A 23,653-nucleotide genomic window follows, 5' to 3' on the forward strand; every position below is an offset into this window, starting at 1 on the left:
ATCATACCACTGTTGTGGACCTGTAAAAATGTATGTACTTCAGAATCTACATAATAAGCCAAATGGAAGGTAGGCACTTACCTCAGATACAGTCAACTATTGCACAAGCAAACTTTGAAACAATGATCACAAGTCCACAACAGTGTTATCAACCATCCATCCATACATATCTCAGATACACGTTTACCATGTAAGTTCAACAACTTAAAAATAAGTAAACAAAACTTTAGTCCTGACTAACAATTGAAACAATGATACACTTGATTCAAAATTTGAAATACCATTATTGCTCTTTAGAAGATTGCTTTCTTAACAAACATCAAATGTTGTACATAAGTATATCCCATATAGACTTATATGACCATTATTACTACCAGAATTTTACACAATGAATATAGGGAAATAACTATTAATATAATGCATTTATAAAATCTTGATGTTAGTTCTTACTGCAGAAGAAACAATATATCAAAATCATTTATGTACAGATTGGAGGAAAAAAGTGCGATCGCCCTCGCTTATAAAACATGTTGCAACATGTACATCAGAATGCATTCAATAGACTTACATATACAGTATACTATGTGAATATACCTTCTTTGGAGTGATAAGCCACGAAAGAACTAAACCAATTACTCATATTTGTATTAGACATATCTACAGATCAAAAATCTATGTGCAGTGAACCTAGCTTGTATTCATATCCCGGGTTTCAAAATTCAGTGTGATAGACACCCTCAACTCCATAACAACTGTCGATTTGCATATTCAGTTTGGCCAGATGCTTTTAATGGGATATTGTTACTCCATGACATCAATAACTTTCTAACACCTCTTCAGCCTCGTCTTAATTTAGAACCTACATTATCTGTAAAATGCCAAAGGTAAAGCACCAATCAACACCTTCATACACAATAATCTGTTGTGATATGATGGAACATAAATAGTGACAAACATTCAGAGCTGTAATTTGTTAGAGCCTTTACATTCCAATTACATATCCTGATACTCCAGTAAATTAAGATGGTACATTGTCTATACAAATAGTATGGTACCGTATGAAGATTTTCAGGTGACGCTCTTTACACTATTTAGTAGCATGTCACGCCTTTATCCTGATAGAGATATGAGAATATGCTAGCTGGCTAGGATTGACAACTATGTTCTTTTCCTAAATTACGCATGCCATCTGCACATCTTTTTATATGATTAGCAGCTATAATTTCTCCATAATACGAGTTAACAAGTTACATTGTAATATGCATACCTAGAAGTTAACAATAAGAAATTTTCTAATGGATATTTAGAAATCTAACAATACGGTTGCAGTATCTCCACAGGTGAAATTTACAACTGGAATATATCCATTTAGTGGCGCGTCAGAAAGGTCATCTCACCTGCTGCATCAAGTTATGTTGTATCTTGCAAATCATCCTTTTGTTTGTTTCTTAAACCTGCAACAAGCTTGCATGTCTTCAAGAAAGTATCCAGTAACTGCACACACAGTATTAAGTATGAGTGAGATTCTTCCCTTCTGACTACTAAAGATTTACATTATAAGGCACATATACACAAGCATCAAAGCATGTCATTATTAAAACAAACAAATTTTCAACTTTCAAATATAACAGGTAAGAATATGCAAGTTATGACAGGAGAAGCCAGCCAAATTCAATAACACGCTTAGTATTTTATGCAAGTAATCTGCATTAAAGAAACAGTAATGCTCAAGGAATAGTAAGTTCCATGATAAAATAAAAGGAAAGATGAGGAACTTAGCATCGGTCACACATCATACTTACCCCAGGATACTGCTGAAAAACAGGAGAATAATGCTCGAGAGTCACATATATCTTTTTAACAAGAGCTAGGAGTGCAGTAACCTTGTTTCCCAAAATGTCAACCTGAGTCAAATGGACAAACACTTAAAACAGGTTATGATATAAGATGAATTTAGTATACATGAGTTATTGCAGTCAAATAAAAGCATACTCGAAGAAAGCTCATAATGTATCAAAATCAATTTCAAATGGGTTCAAATCAGCACTAACTCACTTTTCTACTGTCAGTAATGTATAATAAACAATGTCCTACTCACCCACTTAATTAAAACATCACGGGGGCATCTTTCCCCTTGGCCGAGACTCGAGAAAAAATAATGTATAACAAACAATGTTCTACTCATCAAACAATTACTAACCCTCTTGAACAGTCACAGAACGAACATGCTTCTGTAAATACCTTCTGGTGAAAAAATAATTTAAGATAACAATGACTGAATCGAAATAAGTAATGTGTCCCAGAAGGGGACACAGAGCTAACAAAAACACTGCGATTATCTGACAAATGGATGAGCGTAGCATGAAGTAGCTGTAATCCTGAAAATCTGGAAGCAGAGAAATGCAAAACTATTTGATAATGTCAATCCTAGCATAGCATCCTGGCTATTGAGGAATATGAAAGAGAAGCCAGCTCATCTACAGGCTTTGCTAGACTCCCTCAATCCCCAAAAATGTATATTCTCCCCTAGTAAAGCTTTTTGCATGTATCATTACTCAATACAACCAAGAGAATTCACTTTGCACTTCACTATACAGGTACCCTTTTTTGCGAGGATAAGAAGTACCTTCATGAATTGGATAACTCTCAACAGAAGACCAATTGAAAGCTACACAACATTAGACAAGATCAGAAAACAAATACCTCAGCTTCAGCTTTCCGGATCTCGGAACGTCTTGTGTCTAGCATTTGCTTATACGAGAGGCCCTTCTTTGTTAGTACTATTGCCTGTTGAACCACATGGTTGCATTGGTCACTCAGATTGTCTGACCTGCATTCAAAAGTAATCATCAGTATGTGCTAGAATCAACAATATCGGATTATATACAGACGATATATGCACTAACCTTTTCTCACTTCCTTTTATATCTCCTGACATTTTATGTTCAATCTCCAAAAATTCTTTTGACAAATCCATAATCGATACCATAATGCAATCTAGTTGCTTTTCGTCCACATTTTTTCCTTGAAAAATGTTGTAATCCAATTTTTGTTTTTCAACTTCTTGTAAGGCAGTTGAGGCGACCTCTAAAGTCTGGCTCAGTTTAATGAGTTCCTCATCATGCATACTGTGCTCAGAAATTTCATATGATCTTCTTGGTGATACATGAGGCTCCATCTCGATATCACGGAGTATCATTTCCTCATTCTCTTGCTTGGTTAGCTCTGGATCTTCCTGGTTATTTTGGATTAAATGTGTCTTTTCTAGAATGAATAATTTTTCCTTTAACTTCTGATTTTCATCATTAGCTAAACACAATGCCTTCTCCTTTTCTGAGAGTCTGGCTTTAAGTGATGACACTTCTGCTTGAAAATTCTGTGCGTCAACATCCATACTGATCCTACAGTCGTCCACCAACTTTCTTGTAACAGTTTGATATACTTCATCCCGAATAGTGCTTTCAACATAGAGATCCTCATATTCTCCTTTAATGGTGCTTACTTGCCTCACAAGTTGCTCTTCCAATGACAACTGAAGTGAGATTTTCCTGCTGGCATCAGATATCTCGTCCGATAATTCCTCAATATCCTTAATCTTTTCTGCAAGCAAATCACGAAGGTGCTTGTTTTCATGGTATACTGGATCAGTTCTATTATTCAATATGCTATTTTCCTCAAGTGCCTCACTAGATCTGTAAACTGTTGGTGCCTCTATGGTACTTGAAATGATTTGGTCAACCCTTGAAATGATCTCAGGAACTTTCTTCCTTAGAGGCTCAAATTCAACATCATACTTAAGATCCAATGATGCCTTCTCTCGTTTGAATTTGAACAGCTCTTCCGTTTTATCTTGCAAGTACAATTCATGCAACCTCTTCAGTTTACTAATCTCAGATCTGAAGTAGTTTATCATTTCTTCCCTAGTCATACCCTTCAGGTGTCGGAAGTCTGATTTTTCTGAAATTACTTCTCTGGGGCTTATGGACTTCTGTGTTGCAGAGTTCCTCTGTTCCACACTGAAAGATGAAGAGTTTTCCTCCCCTATTTTCATTCTGAGGAGATTGTATTTCCATCTGTCACTGTTGTTACCCAAATGTTCATGCTTGCAGTAGGAAATATGTGATTCGTCTTCTGAAGGTATTAGCATATTAGATATAGAAATTAATTCTTCACGGATTACACCACACTGACCTACAGTTTCCTTCCAGTTCTTTCTTAGATTGTTCACAGCATTATTTTGCTCATTCAACTTCCTCTCAAGCTCATCCTGAAGACCTCTGATGCAATCTCCAATCATGATTCCTGTGACCTCTAATTGTAACTCATGCTCCCACTGAAGGTCATGAATTGAAGCATTGAACAGGCTCAGCATCTCCTTAATTTGCCGGAACACCACAATCAGCAGTAACTTGAGGTCGTTGAACCCCTCATCCATCTCTATTAGCTTCCCATGACGACATATCATAGGGCATGAAACATTTCCATCACCGTCATGGATCAAGTTGCAGCTTTTCAAGACCCTTGTATCCTCCTTGAGCTTATTAAGATGCTGATCAACTTCCAGTTTCATCAAATCTAAGTATTCTGTGTAATTCAATTCCACATTTGCATCCAAAAGGTGTTGGTGTATCCGTGACACTACCGTTGAAAACGCATCAAAGTTGCTCCCGATATCGCAGCTGCAGTTGCAGGACAACAACCATGGCGGTGGCACTGCTGAATCTTTGAACTTGTTAGGCCCTTTGTTAAGCTCGCCGAAAGAAGGCTGCATGTCAAGAGAAGGCCAGCACACGCCATTCTGAGCTGTATATCGTGACTGACTAGTTGTGGCTGGTATTGTCAATCTACTAAGAAATGGATCCATTCCTTCATCAAACACCTGCAATGCTTCTCATGTTAAGATTCGGGAATTGATGGCCAACTCAGAAAGTAAATGATTTAGTGCAAAGTGAACTAAGGAAATGATTTAAATAAATGTAATGGAACACCACAAACGATTTGTCTGAAAACTGGAAACAGGTAAGACCTACGACTCAGCACAAGCAATTAATTCTTGGATAGTGTCTAAGAAGGATTTTAGATAGTACGGGGTGCACTGTAGGATTTGCAACAAGTGAGTAGTACAGCTTGTTTAGGACTTACTCCAGAATGCTGCATCGGTAATCTAGGTAGCAGAAACACAGGCGGGTGAATTAACTAACAGACGCCGAAATTATCTCAAACTTATGACCCCCTAAAACTGCAACTCACTCGAATGTTTCAGTGCTATTCCCGAATGCCCCCCAAATGATGTAAGAGGTGGTAGCAGTAGCAGAATCGGTGCAAGTTGCAGCCGGCGAGCGGCGATAACAATGGCAGGAAACACCAAAACTATATCATATATATCTATTCCACTCCAGCTCGCACCGGAAACTGCCCCCAACCAGCTGCAGCTAAAATGCGCGGAAGCGACAGCAGCCGAGTCATTCGATCGGCTGAAACAGCGAGCCCCCGCACACTGAAACCCCCCTCGAACCTTGCGCATGCAGCGGCCTGAGGCCTCAACCTCAATCCCCGCAACCCTAAGCATAAAGCGTTACGTACGACATCCCCGGCGGTCAGCCACACCCGCGCGCACAGCAACAGACCCTCTCTGAAGTCTGAACCGCAGCACAACACCAAGCAAGCAAGTTCAGAATCCGACCCCACCGCAGAGGATTTTTACCGCGAGATTTTACAGCGGAAAACGGAAGCAGAGAGAGACACTCACGGGCTGGATCCGCGCCATGGGCAGTCGCAGCTAGCTTCACCTAGCTGCGACGGCGGGGAGGTGCGGGACTCCTCTTCTGCAAACGGCGGGGGCGGCGGAGGAGGTTGTCTCTACTCTCTAGGGTTTGGGAGAGGCAGGAGGAGCGGAAGAGGGAGAGAGGCGGTGGTGATGCGAGAGCCGGGGGCTGGATGGATGGATTGGAGTGCTCCAACGATCGCCCCCGCGAGGAAGACGACACAGCAGTGAACGAACGAGTCGGGAGCCGGACGGCGCGGGGGAGTAGTAACGGACCAACGGTGGGGGCGGGGTGAAAGCCACACGGGGCGCGACGGAGGAGGCTGACGTGTGGGTCCGGGGTGAGTCCGGGCCCATCGGGCGGCGGGGGTGGTTGGCTTTCCGTGGAGTGGGAGTGTGACGTGTGAGTGGGGCCCGGGAGTCAGTTGCGGGGGTGGAAGAGTCGTAGGGGGTGCTGAGCTGGATAGGGGGCGGGGAGCAGTACAGTAGGAATGTAGGAGGGGTGGGGGTCCTTGAGCTTCTCGAGATGCGCGCCGGGTTTGAGGACGGCCGTTGGATCTGCCGGCTGGATGCTTTGGCGCTGCCGTGCCAAGCCGGGTTGGGTTGCGTTGCGTTTTACCGTCTGGCATGCACTTTGGTTTTTCTCCTCCCGTTGTTATTTGGGGCCATAGTTTATTCCGTAATTGTATCTTGATTCCAAGGGGTTTAATAAAGTAAAGTACATCCCCGTAGAAAAAATAAAAAATAAAGTAAAGGATATCTGAACTAAAACAGCAACAAGAATTATGAGACCGAGGGAGTAATCTCTTTCATCTAGAACCATTGTTTTAACCATTCTAAAGCTTGGACACCATGGTGTTTTATTCCACCATGGACATCCTGCCTTATTTTTATAATACTCTCTCTGTCTGATTTAAATCTAAATATGGACGTATCTATATACTAAAATATGTCTAGATACATGTAATAGAAAGTCAGTTAATATGGGACGGACGAAGTACCATCTAATTTTTCATGGTTTCCTACTTTCCTCCCTCTCAAGGAATAAAATGAAGAATGAACAATTCGATCATATGTGTACTCGAAACACCTCATTATAAATTTCAGCTGCACATGGAAATCAATATGTGAAGATCATGCACTCGACACCTCTAGAATAAAGTACTGGGTCTGGATTTGGATCTGATAGAGCCATTAGTTTCATCGTAGATCTGTAGTGGCATGTTCATGTTGGCAGTTGAGACAACAGGAAGATGCCTTTTTATTGGTACCATGCATCCAGACATCCAGTTAAGGTCTTCATCAAGTGGAAGAATTAACAAACGGGCTTTCCTAAAAGAAGAAAAACCTATCTCTCAAACTCAATGGTGATGAAGTGTGAAAGGGTTCATACACCTCACAATTATGAAGCGAGACCGTATACATACAGGCACAGCTGTTCTTGGTAGAAACAAAGAGGAAATAACTGAAAGTGTCTTTTGGGCACCTGACAGTGAAGGATGCACCTAAAGTAGCATGCCCACAAGATCCGCATGAGAGCCTGGAAGCTGGACAAAAAGGGAAGCTGAAAGGTACAGCTCACCTAAATTCACTACCAGAACACCTGAACCTGTCTGAAAAGTTGGTTCCATTTACAGTCTTTCCCAGCTGCAGCACCCGTAACCTTTGCATACAGGTCATGGTCTCATGGAGAGAAGAGATGCAGGGGTAGCGATCACCTTCATCAGCTGAAACAAGAAAGAAAACTGCATGGCATGTCAGCATGTGCATGAAAATGATGCCAGGAATCTTCTCTTTGTCATACTTCTTGCATGACCAGGAACAGAAGTGGAAAAGTGGCACAATGATGGAAAAAGGCAGGGAGTTTGATATGTTCTTATCCTTAAGACACATCTTTTCCTTAGATTGCTCCAGAATGCAGGTGCTTTGGAAGAGACCAAATAAAGCATGCATAAATTAAGGCATCAATCATGCCACATGATGGGGATTAGCATCCTTTTGACCATATAGATAAAACGGAGCTGCAGCTTAGCTAGCCTTCTGATAACAATGTTGCTTTAGTGCATGAAAGTTATGACATGTATACAGCAAGATGGGCACTTGAAAACAATTTTACAACTCAGCATGTAGAGCAGTAGATGGACAGGAATAACTAGCTGGTATGTAGGACCTCACAGCCAAAAGTGCGCTTTGTTTTTATTCATCATGTGAGGGTGAGGCAGAAGCTTGTGAATATTGACAATTTTACAATCCAAGCGAGCATAATTCATTTATCTGTTACGTTTTTCATCGCGGTTAAATAATCATGATCCATGACACTGTAACCTTGTAAACCTCATCCATGTGCCAGCTTCTTGTCTCAACTCTCACCTCTTTGCTCGTCTACTCTCTTGAGCATGTTCTGGATCCCTGGCATCATCCCCTTCAAACTGCAAAAGCAGATGCGCACACCAGCATCCAAAAGCTTGAAAATCTCATCACTCTACTCCTCGATCTTGTACTGGACGTACATCTTGCCACAGCTCTTGTTCTTCTGCTCCCGGCTTAGTTCATTGGCATACCTGCAAGGTTGACAAAAGTTGAGTCAGTTCGCACAAGAATCAAGCAGCCGTACTTAAGACAGACATAAAAACAACTGGCTCGTAGAGATCTGAATTGCACAAGTAAATGGACATAATGCTTTAATCAACAAAGAACAGGTAAGTAGCATTCTCAACTATATGATACTCTGAAATGAATTTTCGAGCATGATAAGTCTGGAAACCTGAAATTATCTGGATACTGGTGAAGGTAGTCTGTGAACTCTTCATCATAGAGAAGGCTACCAGTGTTGGCGACACAAAGGGAGAGCCAAGACAGACGACTAAACTTGAAAGCTGGTACATCTTCATATCTCAAACATAAAATGCTCTCAACATCTCAAACACACACGGGCTTGCAGAAAAAAAAAAAAGACCCATCTCAAACACAGAGTAACGTCAGCCTTTGGTAGAAGCATATGCATAGATGAAGTACCAATGTTTCAACGATGTCAGATTGTAGCTAAATGGGAACCCAAACACGTCTGCGATGATGAAAAAAGAAAAATGAGAGAGTGGTTTATTCCTTCGGAAATAGATTGTTCTCGCAGGCTGAAAGCAAATGAAAAAAAAATCCTAAATCCTAAGTATATTCTGTTACATTCTTAGGTTCTTGCTATTTCACAATGTCAAGCATCCATTACCATGCTTCAAGAATGCTCAGAGCCTCAGAGTTTGGCCACCTAGTTGGTGCAAAACAAAATCTGGCATCATACTGTCATCTGGTGAAACTATCTGGTCGAAACCACCTTGTGGCACATGTCCTGACATATTCAAGCAATAAGTTTTACCGCTTCTGTTCCAGAGACAAGTGTATCTTCTACAAACGGTATGGTCTTCCATACTTTTAATCCTACTGGTACAGGACAATTTTCAGAACCTGCAACATGCACCAACGACAATGAGCGACTGAAAGAACAAGATAATCAAACCGTTTGTCTCCAGACTGGAAAGTTGAAGTACAAACCTAGATTTCTGGGATCGTCCTCTATACAGACTGCCATGTAGTGAGAACTATTCAGCTCGGCTAGTGTAAATTGCCAATTCTCAGACAGATTATCACAACCAGAATGGGTATCATTGCATAATTTTGATGCCTGGCAAATCCAACAAGAAACCAGGCAGATCAATAAGATGGTTTGATGTTAAATTGCAAAATGAAATAACAAAGTGGCTGACTTCTATGATGTTCTAGGATAAATAAAGACAAGATACAATTCCTTATGAAATTTGCTTAATATGACTACTGACCGTTTGGTCAAAACAAATGTTAGGGGCCCAGGGTCCAGAAGACCCACGTGTCAGAAGGTGTCGCAAAATATCATGTGAATTGTGTTCACACACATAGATCTGGAGCTCCCTTTCACATGCAGTATATGTTTGTTAAAGACACCAATAAAGGGGAAAGGTCAAACAACCACATACCTTAGAAATCTGAATTCCCTGACTTGTTCCCAACACGATTGAAAACCTATTGAATGGAGCACCTGAGAAATCCCTTCCAAGAGCCTTTACATATGCTTCCTAGAATTTAGATAGATATCAATGGTAGCTCCATGTAAGCAATATATTTTGCACCTTCATATCAGTAATCAGTATTATTAATATTTAATTTACATAGGGCAATATTTTGTGCAAACCCAACTTTGGTGCTAACTCTTCTTATAGTGATTCCTTTTTCCACGAAACATTATTCATAAGACAGAAGCCCATCCTATGGGTCCTTCAATTTGATACAATTAATACCATCATATGTTACGTACGAGTTAGCAAGTTAGTTCCAAGCCTGATTTATAGAGGAAAGAACAACAAAGTCAGCTACTGTGTGCTTTATGTGGTCACATTAGATTACGTCATGATTCATGAATCAGTTGATAGACAGACAGCAAATCGGCACAATATAGTGATTTGCATAGGGAAGGGCTGTAAAGTAGAGGAGCAAAGAGAGCAGCACTAACTTTAAGAGTCCATAGTTTTATGAATTCCTTCCGCTGAGCATCCAAATCAGAAATCTCAGCTAGATAGTCAACTTCAGAAGGGGTAAAATAACGGCAAGCAAGAGATAAAATACTCTTGGCTGTCTTCCGCTTCTTCTCTTCAATATCAATGCCAATCTGAGTCAGTACATAAAACATCAATGTCAACTGAATAACTTCCACAGCAACAGATCGAAATATGGGCATTTCTTTCTCTCACTTTTGGCAGACACAGGGAAAAGGAACATACATGAGCATGAATGGCAATGCCACAGGCAATCAAAGAAGATGTGTGTGAAATATTGAAATGCAAAGGTCGTTCCACAATGCTATCATCAGGTGGCCACACTATCTGATCAAACATGGAAAGTACTTTAAAGGGATCTTAGTTACAACTTACAAGACTTTAAACTCCAGATAAAAGAAACCCTGAAGTATATAACCTCTTACCTCAGGTTTGCCGAATTTGTTCTTCTTAAACTCAAATGACCTTGGATCAATTTTACAATCTGTATCTAGTCTAGTTCAAACAAATTAGCAATAAGCATATCAGTGATTCTGTAGTGCTATCCCATGACATGTTTGATGCTACATAAAATATAATTAGTAACAAGACAAGAATATACTAGTATAAGGGAGTGCCTACACTAGTGAATCTAACATCTGCACCAAATTTCTCGATTGAATAACTCCTAATAACAAGATTGCAGACAACAATTATTGGATGATAGTAACATACTAACAGGCATGAAAATTACATTAAATGCAATCAAATATTCAATAGGCGGTTGGTGGTTACATACATCTTGAGAGAGTGGTGCGCAACAATGCACGGGACAACATAGCGTCTTTCTGCAATGTTGTTTCATTCATAGACAAAGCATACTTTCGTTCAGCTGGAGAAAGGAGTTCCGCATATATCTTCAGTTGGGAGTGATCAGTCAACTCGTCAGGCAAAGATACCAAACATGCACCTCTCTACAGAAGAGATAAACACACAGACTGATGTCCTCAAAATATTATAATGCACCGCTGTTGCGACAAGTAAAGATCAACAATTTGTAAATGTAAAAGATAAGAGTTACACTCTCATCAAGCACAGGCTTTGTGCAACCCAAGAGAAATAACGACCCAAAGCTATATTACAAGGTGATTCATTTCTTGAGTTGTTGGTTAATTCCAGGCCAAAGCTCCTTTAGCAAATGCCCATTGCAAGCCCGAATGAAGTCCACAAACTACAATCTTAGCAAATGATCGTCTCATCCTCTAATAGCAGTTGTTTAACATCACTGGTTTGTTTACTCTTGCAGGAGAACTAGTATAGTGACTGCGTGGTTACTGATATGTTCAATGCTCATTTACTACCTTACTGTCATGCACATAGGAAGTTAAGGACAGTGGCTAATTTGACTTTTACAGCCCGTTTGGCAACCATCATTTCATTTCATTTGGTAGAAATGAAATGAAATCCAATTTTTTATAGGATTTCATTTGGTTGAATTTGAATTACTTGTTCAAATTAATGTTTGTCTACCACATGGATTTGTAGAGTGAGAGACAATTCCAAAGAAATGATGGCTTTTGGAGAGGAATTGGGGTTAGTTATAGTGCAATTCCATGAATTTGAGATTGAATTCCTGTGGTCAATTCCGTGCCAACCAAACAAGTTCGTTTCTGGAACTTAAAATGAATTCCAAAATTCTAGACCCAAATGATGGGTGCCAAATGAGCTGTTAGTGATCCACATAGGTTTAGAAATGGCAACCGGAAGCTACCAGCGATCTTGCCATCTTCTAATATTGTCAGATATAATGCACTACTTCCTGTATCTAAATGCATATACCAGCAAATGCCATATCGCCATACTGGTTTCATGTATCTGGCTACTAGCCGTCTCTAGCTTTCCCCAGATCTACCATCGGCCCAGCAGGCTCCCAGTTCCCAGAAACTCACAACCTAATTGCAAGGTACTTCAAAGGAAGGGAGGGCGTACCTCCGGAACCGGAGAGGTGGCGGCGGCGGGAGGGACGCGAAGAGGCGCCGGCCGGAAACCCCCGGCGTCTTCAGCGGCAGCGGCGGGAGAGGCATCGCGCGGCAGCGGAGGAGGCGGTGGTGCATGCGGCTCGGGTGCTTGGCCTCTGCTCCTCCCGATTTGGTTTATGGCGCGGCAGCGGAGAAGGCGGTGGCAAGAAGGGACCAGCCGGGAGCCGGCCTGTTGGTTTCTTGAGTCCGCCGCACCGGGAGCAGGGAAGCTCGGCGGCGGTGCAGACCCAGCCAATGACACTTTGCTGAGTATTTGTGAGGCGACGCTATCCAACGGCAGGATGCAATCAGTGAGATTCGCGAAAATTTAAAGATACTCATCCAATCTTAAATTCTTATTGTTATTTTAATACAAATTTGAACAAAAACAACGAAAAAAATATGTACTAAAACAACGACAAGAATTTAAGATCGGAGGGAGTACAAAAATATCTTGATTGTTGACTGAGAAATAAACACTCTCAAGTCTCGAATCGAAACACATCTATCCATGTAGATTGTGTTGTTAATCGTAAGTTTAAAGATCAACGAAGTCATAGTGCTGGGACGACTCAAGTGCGGAAAAATGACTCTGGGCAGGTTCCGCTTCGTGATGGGGTGAAGCGCCCCGACTACGATTTTTCAAGTATCCAATTTGAATATTTTGTAAATATGGATGTCAAAGTTTGAAAATTTGTCTCCATTTAAAGAAACTAACGTCTTACATTGAAACAAGAGTTTTCTAGCCAGGGACAAATATACATCGTGCTTCTCGTCGTGAGCTTAAAAATTGACAGAGTCACGATGGTGGCATGACCCGCAAATCGCAAACAAGTCCGAGAAAATAACATCAGTAACAAGAATAGTTGTCCGTGAGGATGTCAATGTTCAAGACTACTATGACCAGGGCAACAGGAATATACGAACCAATTCTCCCAGCAGAAAATTTACCTACTTACCAACGCACAGTATAACGCAACGAAGGAACAATCTCCATGACCATGCATGACTGAGCAAATTCATGTGTGCTAGCACCATAATTGTAACAGTAATACAGCAAACTCTCAGGTATTAGTCCACACGGAATCACGATGAAGCTGTTTAAATAGCAACCAGATGCAACAGAAGAGAAGAACCATAGTTTCTTCCCCGGTTTATTACAAGTTTCTAAATGATTCAGGATGCCGAAAGCCAGCAGAAGACTTGTTATTACAACAAACAGTTTTTTTTGTTTTCTGAATGGAAACTGCAGCACATTGTGCAATTCACAATTAGATGGAGCGTCGCTTGTGGCGAATTGCAGCGGCGACGAGATCACTCAATTTCTCTGGCCCGTTATCTTTCGGGACAATTTCCAGCAGTCGTTTGAGACGCTGCCGTGTTTCAGGTTCATCCTGCGTTTTAACCAAGGAAATGCAGTCAGTATTTGGTTGGATCCTTCGATCTCGCGTGACACCTGCTTCAGTGCGCCAACAATGAATTTGTGACAACAGACAGCTTTGGGAATAAGACTCACCTTGAGACAGTTATCAAACGTCCGGTCCCTCAGCACGGGAGGAATGAAACCATGCAGCGTTCCACGGGCATTGGCACTGGAGAGGGAAGAAATAAATATTGGCTGACTTGCAAAGAGGTGTGAAATGATTTCAAAATGTTGGGAATGATGGCACAAACCTAGGAATCTCCGTCAGCCTGAGGTAACAACTGATAATGTGCTTCAGTAACTTCGTGGAAGGGCGGTCAGTCAGTGATTCAACCATGTTTGCTAAAGCCCAACCCATGTCAAAGAAACGCTTAGGAGTCTCACAAAAATAGTCCAGCCCAACATCTTCGAGCAGAACCTTTTCAACAATGAAAGTAGCCGCCTGCATATACATTCACGTGATCAGTGAATCCGAGCAATGGTCATAAGAATCACCAGAGCGAGGGGCAATTTGTTATGGGGTTTATTTCTGGGACTTTGCTTCCACTTTTAACTCCACCTGCAAAGAGAGACTTAAGATCCTGCTACTCAACTTTACGTTAATTGATGGGACCAAGTGGTACAAAACTACAAATGCATCTGCTACACAAAGTAGCAGCATAACTCCGGGGAAGTCACATGTGAAATGTGCTTTGTGGATCTACATCATGATATAACACGTGAACCTGTAAATTTCTGTACAAAAATGTGACCAACTGTGAGTTAAGTGAATAATATTGCAGTTTGAAGTACCAGCATAACTCTTTGTTGCCTCGGTTGATTATAGATTTGTGGCTCTGTGCATGTCGTTTGGAAGATGTGGGCACGTCTGTGTTGCAAAATCTTCATCGTGTGGGTGCTTAGAAGACTGTGTTGAATGGCAGAGTGACTCACTAAATGTGACCTTTCGAATCACACTTATCGCGTCTTCTGCCAATCAATCGACAAATACATCAACATTAAACACCCTCTGCTTGGCTGTTATATCTCTGGAACCTTATGGACTATGATTCTGGACAATCCTTGGTTTCGACAAGAATCAACGGAAAAACTAAGGGGGAGAAGAAATGAGCTTTGATAGCCTAATTATTTGTCGCATGGCACGTACAGAAGGAACGCAGGTTTATATGCGCCTAAGGCTCTAACTCTGATTTTCTCTCCGGTTATTGTAAGATATCATATTTTGGAGCACGGGCTCCAGCCCTAGGCCGTTTATCTAGTCTTTTTAACTTTTCTTGTTGTTTTCTGAAAGATCGCTTGGGGAAGGTCCCTGGAGCCTAACCCCTTTTACTCGTCTTTATTTCTTATGCATTTGCATGAAACTCTCCTGCATATAACTAATCTGCCATATTGGGTGAGCGTAGTATAATACTATAATGTACTTAACAAATAAACTTCTCAGATATCTGAGATATGTGCAACTGATAATAAGCAAAAATCTCTAGGTGGCAATATCAAAGATTATCCCGATTAAACAAGGTATAAAGCATGTCAAAATCAGGACACATGCATATTAGTATAAAGCATGTCAAGATCAGGACTGACAGTCAAGTGATGCAAGCTGAGAACACGATTATGTTCCATGTAAACTTATGGCTAAACAGACTAAAGATTAAAGGTGGTTTACATATCACAGATTTTGGCATGAAACAGGTACTTGTTTCTTATATCTTTGGACTGAAACTTGAATCTATAAGTCAGGATTTAAATTTTGAAGCAAAATCTGGAGAAAAACTATGCATAAATACGTGTAAATCAATTAAGCCATTTTATGACTTTAAATTACATTTAGCTTATTTTTCTAACTGGGCCATGGGTATCCCATGGGACTGTGAACCTGGTGGGGGCAGGGATGGGAGAGAATTCTCCGCGTTATTTTCCTAATAAATTATATGATATGGCTGAGCATAAGCAGAATATGATAAAATTTTACATTACAATTAAGGTGGTTAGCTACATACAGTTTTTGAAAGCTCGTCGCCTATCTCCATGATATTGAAGCACAAAGAAATGACTCCTGATCCCAGCAGAAAATTGATAACTTCGGCATCCTTATCCTGCATGCACATATCAAAATGAAAAGAGACATTGCAGGATTAGCATTGACAAAAACAAACAGGGGCTTTAGTATGTTATGATGCACTTAAACAAAGCGAAGGGCAAGACTGAGGAGCAAGTGCAACAAAAGAAGTTTATTCTTTCAATCAAGGCTTAATTTCTTAGATACAGCTGTAAATTTTGGTTCGAGATACATCAACAGTTTCATATGGATAGCATAAAATCTTGAATCATCAAGTTCATAATCATCGGTATTACTGGGTTATCCAGATTGTTTCCTTGAGTTAAGCTAAAAAAAAAGATTGTTTCCTTGAGAAAGCACAAAAGCCTTGATTATCGTTACATTAATATATGAATTGGTTGCAAGTCTAAGAGACATTCCAATGGAACACCCATGCCATGGTCCCACACAACGTTGCAGGCATTGAAAGAGAAAATCAGTAAACACCGACCCCAGCAGATAGATGGACATGTTGGACAGGGACGGCACAACAGCTCGGACATGTTGCTACCAGGTCATCCAGTTAGTAAAATCCATTATATAAGGATGCCATGTATCTCATAATTAATCATGCAAGAACAAGTATCTACCATCTATTTGTTATCTCAGCCCACCATATTCTCCCATCCCAACCTATGGCTATCTCCCACCTCCATAGACCCTAGTCTCCTTGTTAAACTCGTTTAAGCAGAATATGATAAAAAGTTACATTGCAATTAAGGTTCAAAACATTTGAAGCTAGGCTAATTATTCATGTTACCAGCACTCGAGAACTATATCATGTGGTGAAAACCTTGATATTTACCTATGTTTGGATCAGGTAATTTGAAGGTAGACTAAGGGTTCACTAGACTCTGCTAAACACGTAGTAAAAAATTATCCAAGAAGTAGAAGATAATAAGTTGTGAATGGGATCAATTTTCTCTATCTAGCATTCTAGTGTAAGGCAATGTAAAGAATGTAGACTTCCAGCCTTCCAGGTGAATTACCTTAACAAGAGCACCAATTACGGCCAAAGTGGCAAGCCGCAAGTACTCAAAAGGCTTGGACTTGTCGACGGTTTGCAGAAATGGGTATAAGTACTGCGGAATACAAGCTGAAAACAACAAAATAAAAGGAAAAGTAAATCACTAATACCAAGAAATCCAAAATCTAAGGTATTATAGAAGTTAAAAACAGACACTCTAAATTTTTGTGTGAAAAAAGTCAGATATCATATACCAGCTAATGTCTACCAGAAAATGGTGAGACGAAAATATTTAGGGAAAAGGAAGATAATTGATGATGCAATCTAACAGTGTATTCAATCTCTGACGATATGCATAGTCATGCTCATTACCATTTACAAACAGAGTCCTAGTCTCAGGGTGTGATGCAACACACTGCAATAATAATAATAAAAGAGGTTATGACATAAAATATAATATGGGAAGTTAAAGTGATAATGAAGAAACATAAAAAAAACTTCTACTTGCAGAGCAATATGCGACCAACAACCAAATGTTTTTGCTATCATTTTCTGCCTAAAAGTTTACCTGAAAAAGTGTGAGTGCATAGCAGACTCGATTCGATGCAGCCTGCATTAAATTTGGGGATGAAAGAGCAGGGTAGATTTCTACAATCTCCTGTTTAATTTTCCAAGAAGCCAAAAATATCGGTGAGAAAGAAAAGATGTCAAAACTTAAATAGAAGGTTTTTTAAAGAAAATTTAAATAGAAGGTATGACACAGTTCCTTTGTTATATTGAGTATTGACAATAACTGTTATGGTCACCAACTGCATGCAAATTGAGTACGACCAAGAACAACTGACCTCGATAACATACTGGACACAAAACACAATTAATGAAATAGGCTCAAAACATACCCGGAGCAGCTCGGAAATTATGCCTCTCGAGTGCCACAACAGCAGAGCCAGATCCTCAACCGTCTCTGTCTTCTGAAGTTGCCATAAACAACATTATACATTAAATTTTTCTCTTGATGATGTAGCGTGCCAATGAGTGCATATACAACTTATCATGTTTTAGCTCAAAACCATTCCTGAATTAATCAACCACATAAGAACTGAAGATAAATCAGTTGGTAAAAGATAAAAAAAAGCACATCTCATCATCAAAGCAGCACCACTTGACAAGCGAAATTTCATTCAGTTTGGAATGGATTCCTATCCCTGAAAAACTATTTCAGTATAACAGTATGCAATTTAGGCATTGAACATGCCTATTATAGTGCATAAATAAACAAAAAATTATTTGATGATGTAGCAATGGAGACATTTGTCATAGAACTGATTCAATAAAAATAGTCATAGGATGAGAACTTAAAAGTTTTGCACTTGCCAAAGTATGGGAGAACAACTATTAGAGACAACCATCAAATCTATACTAAGCAATTGAAGGTGTTCCATAAATAATATCTAGTTTGAGAACTTTGGTTTCGTGCAATACACTAGCAATTGGGGATTTTTTTTGGTGTGCGTGTGGGGGTGGGGGGAGGGGGGGTACACGAAGATTTAGGAAAGTTCAATTTGTTCCTCGAGAGATGCGCTAATCAGAAAAATGCAAGCACACATGGATCACCTTGGAGAGCTCAAGGAGGGCTTTCTCCCGTAGATCTGAGTTGAAGATATTTCGCACCAACTGCCCCACAATTGCCATGGGTTCGTGCTTTGCCTCCTGCACCACCTTAGTACCACCTCTTCTCCCTCTCGCCGGAGAACGAGACAAATGCAAAGACTTGGAGGAGGAGGAGGAGGAGGAGGAGAAGGTGGAGGGGGCCATGTAGAGGGGGGATGTAATCTTTTCCATTTAACGAAGGAAACTAAAATACAAGGATTTTCTTGTATCAAGATTAGTCACTCTTACCACTTCCTCTCTTGCTCTTAGAGGGGATTTTATACGTGAAATAATCCTGGTTTGCACCCACCGTGTGGGGGAATGATCTGTGGGCTACAACAAACTTTTCCGTTTTCTCACGAAAAAGTATGTAATCAGTTTTGGTAGCTTTTGCGTTGTTTATTCGGTTTTGTCTTTAGCGTAACAAACATAGAGTTCACGTCACGAAATAAGTTTAGTAATTTAGTCTGCAATCGTCCACTTTATGGATTGTGTTTTCTGCATTCTATACCATTTACAATTACACTACTATTTTAACTATAGATCTGTGATGAGACTGCCACATTTGCACAAATAATGTTGTGCATAATGGCTTGTCCATGCTTTCACTTGTAGTTTTGAACATTTTAAATCTGTGGATCTTTTTTCCTTCACTTGCTCATGGAGAATGCAAACTATTACAAATTTTGCTTCTTTAAACTTGCCATGTTAAGTTGTAACTCTTCAACCTGGTCACTTCATCCATACCTGTCCACACCCATATCCGATGTACATCATTTTATAATAAGATCTATTGTTGGGATCTCCGCTCCAACACTTCCATTCTTATTCTTAAGCATCGATAGTATATGATGCTTGCATAACATATCCTATTTAATTGTGACAAAATGAAACAGTGGTGGCAATGAGGACATTTATTTATTTTCCTAAGAACAGATAATCTAAATCAATGCAACCATTTCAAAATTTATTTATTTCCGGGAGGACTGTGAAGATAATACAAATAAAGATGCTTTTTTGTTAACAAATATTATTTACAGCAGGGTCATATAAGTTCTCTTTAATATACAAATAAATCATACATGATAATAAAAAGATAAATTACATAAAGAAACCAATGCATTTTCTGGTTATTCAATAAGCATGTATTCATGTCTACTTTACGTATTATTCACCCATGTTTCTGGTACTAGGTGCGTTTATGTTGGACAAGAACAACTATTCCTAAATTCACTATACTCGCATATTATTCACTCAAAACGGTGTATCACTATATCACGATTTATTTCATGAGATCTGTGGACAAATTCATCTAAACTAGGTAAAACATAATAATCAACGAAGATGTTACCATAATCAACTTAAAGCAGCTTAAGAGAGCCGATTACTATTGAAATAATACATCAAGTTGAATAAGAGATGGTGTAATAATAGATAGTTTAGGAGGAAAAATTTGAAATAAAATACCTTATGTAGCTCAGAAAGAGCATTTCAATTGAGCTCTGGATCTAACAAATCATGAAGAAGATGCTCCAAAGCAATTCGCTCATCAGAAGTAGCAACCTTGCTGCTCAACATTGCATTCAACATAAGAGGGCATATATAATCATATGAGGCATTCCCATCAAAAAAAAAAATCATATGAGGCACAGCACCAAGAGAAACGATTTTGAATGCTTATACCAGAATGAAATGCAACAACTATGGGATTAAAATAGCTACAGCAAGATTTCCCGAGCACAAAGTAACGGAAACAAATTTATGTGCTTCTTCATTGGTGTCATAAGCAAGCAATGACGCTATCTATTCATCATAATCTTTCACCAAACAAATGGTCATCACGTTGTCAGTTTCTTCTTTGATTTGTTGTAGTAAAGAAAATGAGAAATCTAAAATCCCGCAAAAAGGCACTACATAACTCTACCATTGATTGGCACAATGGGCAGCAAATAGTATCAGGTTTACATATCGTTTGCATGTTATTCTTATCTCATCACGACACAGATGTGGTCCATTTATTGTTTTCATGTTTGTAGCACGGTTTAATTGCTTTCTAGAGAATAATGTACCATCCTATATGATCATGCAAGTTTCTTTTTTTTCGAGAATATCATGCAAGTTTCTAGAATCTTGGTATAGCACCATGTTAAATTCCACTACACTTTCTCCTAATTGAGGCCAGCAGGGGTGCAGCTGGGCCCCAGGCAACCAGGCCCATGGCCCATGGTGTAAGACTGCATTCAGCCCACCTATTCTTCTCGCAGCAGGCTCCTTTACCTCTTTAGGCACCCAGTTCAAACCCAGCCCAGCACAGTACTGAACAGGTTCAGAGTGGAGGAAGAACCAGATCCATATGATCGGAAATTAGGAGTAACAAACGTAAAAACGTGAGAGTATGCTCGGTCGTAATTGTCTCGGGAGTTCGGGTTCTAGTGATCTCGGGAAAAAAGAAAATAACTGAAGAAACACATGAGAATTATTTTAAAAACAATACACATTTTTGCAATGTGGGCAAAAGAACAGTGAATTTTGGGCAGTACAGTTTACTATATTAGCTCCTTGATTTTAAATCAAGCCACAGATATAATATCTTTCCTAGAAATTTTGGATTACTACAGTTCATTCTCACATATGTAGGGTTTTTACTGAATTCTTCTAAAACATCAAATACTATTTTTAATCATTATTTCAAAACATACAAGGTCATGGCGGTAGAAAGAGCGAAAGATGGAGACACACGGTGCTTCTCGAGCTCGCCGCGACGCCTTCATCATCATCTATCGGCACTAAGTCAAGACACCATAAGCTATGAAATTTAGCTATAATTTGTTATGCCTAGACCATGAGGTATGTAGCTACGTGTGCTTAATGTTTGGTCCAAGGGCTTGGTCGAATCCTGGCTCGCCAATTGAGGCCAGGGTGTGTTTTCAAAACAAAACAAAAAAATCTCAATTGCCTCATAGAATCCTTACTCGAGGGCTAAAGGCAAATGCAATACCCGGAACACATCTGGGCTTCAGAAGGTAAATTAACGACGAAACTATGAGGGGGAAAATGAGCCAATCAAACAAATCCCTATCCAATACCTGGAGCAAACTTGATTGCTGTCGAGTCTGGAGCGTCCTCCCTGGAAACTTGCCAAGCTCAATCAGCGAGTTCGACTCCTTCACCTACCCGCCCCTGATTGAATCGCTTGGCGGCGCCGCCGCGAGGCGGAGGTAGGAGGGCTCATCAACTACCGGTTGTTCGTCTCGCGAGGCCAGCCACCGGGATGGGATGCGGACTCCCCGCGAGGCGCCGCACCGCCGCCATTCGCCTTCCGGTTCGATGCATCAAAGGGGAAAAGCGCTTCGTCTTTCTTTTTTGCTTTCTTGATTTTGAAACTGGAAAAGCGCTTAGTCTTCCTGATGCGCTTTGTGGAAAGCAACTACGCTTCGAGAGGTCGAAAGCGTAAAGTTGGGCAGTGAAAGCGGAATCTCGTGGCCCGCTTTCCCATTTTGTTATTCTTTTCTGCGAATCACTTGCACATCGTCTCAAATAATACAGCCAATCGTATGTAAACATGAAAAAAAAACAAGCAAATAGTTGACCCCTTCCAGCAAGTAATCCTGGAAGGTTTGCACATTCAGTCACCCCTCAAGAAATCTGTGTGCAAAACGATAACAATAGCTTCTTTACTGCAAACAAGTAATCCTCGATCAGTTTCCACAATCAGTCACCCCCGGCCTCCAGAAAGCTTTCAGCATCTACAGCTTACAACTCTTTAACAGAAGAAACAAAAGGAATGGTTCAAAAGAAACAACCCACAAGTTCAGTGGCAACCAGATTCCGAGAATCACTTCTCATGTACTACTCTCTTTTAAGGTGTTTCAGGAGTATACAGATCAGATGGAACTGTGATTCTGTTACTGTTTTAGATTGGGAAATATCCACGCAACGTTGAGGTGCCGAACAATATGACATGCCTGGAAAAATGCTAACCAATACATTGTCGCGGCATTGTCATGTGATCAGATACCTGATCCAGCTCACAAGCTAACCCATTGTAGGATTTTCATAAAATGCGATTGCTGGCTAGTAGCCACCCTAAGGACTAAAGGACTTCTGTAAAACAAACCTCAGGGAGCCGGAGCCAGCAGTCTCTGAGTCTATCTTGCCTCCTCCAACGGTCCAACCCCAGGCACCATCTTGGTGCTTAGCTCTCCCACTAAGCACCAAGTGAGGTTGAAGGCCAAGAGTATATCCTGAGCTCCAACGGTCGGTCGGTCACACGGAAAGAGGCTTGCTAGGGCTTTGATCTTCATAAGCCAAAGAAAGAGACCAAACTAGTGTGGCAATTTGGAGAACAGAGAAGCACAGGCCGGCGATTCTGCTGTGTTGCATGCTGCCACAGTGTCTACTTCAATTGAAAGAATCGTCTAGCCACCTTGCAATGTGTGTTCCTCTTTCTCTCAAGTAGCCGCAGCTATTTTATTGATCTCACCACACAGATGTGCTACAACTATTTTATTATCTCACAGCAAAACAATGTATCGCAGACTGAGCTTGAAAATCGACAAGGTCACCACAATCGGACAACAATATAATCACAGATAAGTGTAAGACAATGGCATCAGGGCAATAGGCTCCAACTCTCCAACAAGAAACTCTACCTACTGTCCAATGCAAGGTGCTTAAGGTAGTGCTACAAAATTAAACCGGTTTATTCTCAAGGACCAGTCCTTATTTCTATACTAGAGGTGCCTAATTAAGCACCAGACAAAAGCCGGTTTATTTTGTGCAAGCACCTCTCTAAACACCTTGCATTGAACATGCCCTTACAAACGCAAGTTGTAACCCGAAAACAAAGAAATCTCCATAAGAGGCAATTTATTATGTCCAACCAAAATTTTAAACAGTAACATAGCAAACTCTCCGTTATCGGTCCACCCGGAATTACAATGAAGCTGTTCTACTGTTGTTATCTTCTGGGACAATAGCCAACAGTTGTTTGAGACACTGCTGTTTGCAGGGTCATCCTGTGTTTTAAGCAAGGAAATACAGTCAGTATTTGGTTGGATCCTTCGATCTAGTCTACTTCAGTGGACAGGCAATGATAGTGCGATAACAGACAGCTTGGAAGAAAGACCCACCTTGAGTCAGCTATCGGATGTCCCATTTCTAAGCACACTACG

The 23,653-nt window shown here is 40.4% G+C and overlaps 3 protein-coding genes across 3 annotated transcripts; all 3 read right to left on the bottom strand.

The window, feature by feature from the left end:
* Window positions 1-128: 128 nt before the first annotated feature.
* LOC100832104 (WPP domain-associated protein) lies at window positions 129-6,012 on the bottom strand. Its single transcript, XM_003561411.4, has 6 exons — window positions 5,750-6,012; window positions 2,907-4,879; window positions 2,704-2,830; window positions 1,803-1,904; window positions 1,398-1,494; window positions 129-868 (listed from the first exon to the last, which is right to left on the bottom strand). Exons 1-5 carry the CDS (start codon window positions 5,765-5,767, stop codon window positions 1,411-1,413), a joined length of 2,304 nt encoding a protein of 767 aa, XP_003561459.1. The 5' UTR covers window positions 5,768-6,012; the 3' UTR covers window positions 129-868; window positions 1,398-1,410.
* Window positions 6,013-7,928: 1,916 nt separating this feature from the next.
* Window positions 7,929-12,635, bottom strand: LOC100832271 (4'-phosphopantetheinyl transferase HetI-like). Its single transcript, XM_024460073.1, is given in 10 exon segments — window positions 7,929-8,325; window positions 8,529-9,223; window positions 9,311-9,440; window positions 9,769-9,867; window positions 10,302-10,457; window positions 10,570-10,671; window positions 10,770-10,834; window positions 11,123-11,278; window positions 11,281-11,297; window positions 12,313-12,635. Coding segments are annotated over 9 exon segments (957 nt in total). The 5' UTR covers window positions 12,438-12,635; the 3' UTR covers window positions 7,929-8,325; window positions 8,529-9,116.
* A 690-nt stretch (window positions 12,636-13,325) lies between these two features.
* Window positions 13,326-19,936, bottom strand: LOC100833032 (cell differentiation protein rcd1). The gene is made up of 9 exons (XM_010230128.3): window positions 18,444-19,936; window positions 17,729-17,800; window positions 17,398-17,487; window positions 17,202-17,244; window positions 16,852-16,958; window positions 15,765-15,860; window positions 14,016-14,206; window positions 13,858-13,933; window positions 13,326-13,735 (listed from the first exon to the last, which is right to left on the bottom strand). The coding sequence occupies exons 1-9, from the start codon at window positions 18,669-18,671 to the stop codon at window positions 13,613-13,615; spliced, it is 1,026 nt and encodes a 341-aa protein (XP_010228430.1). The 5' UTR covers window positions 18,672-19,936; the 3' UTR covers window positions 13,326-13,612.
* Between the last annotated feature and the right edge of the window lie 3,717 nt (window positions 19,937-23,653).

Source organism: Brachypodium distachyon, chromosome 1 (assembly GCF_000005505.3).
Source record: "Brachypodium distachyon strain Bd21 chromosome 1, Brachypodium_distachyon_v3.0, whole genome shotgun sequence".
NCBI lineage: Eukaryota > Viridiplantae > Streptophyta > Magnoliopsida > Poales > Poaceae > Brachypodium > Brachypodium distachyon.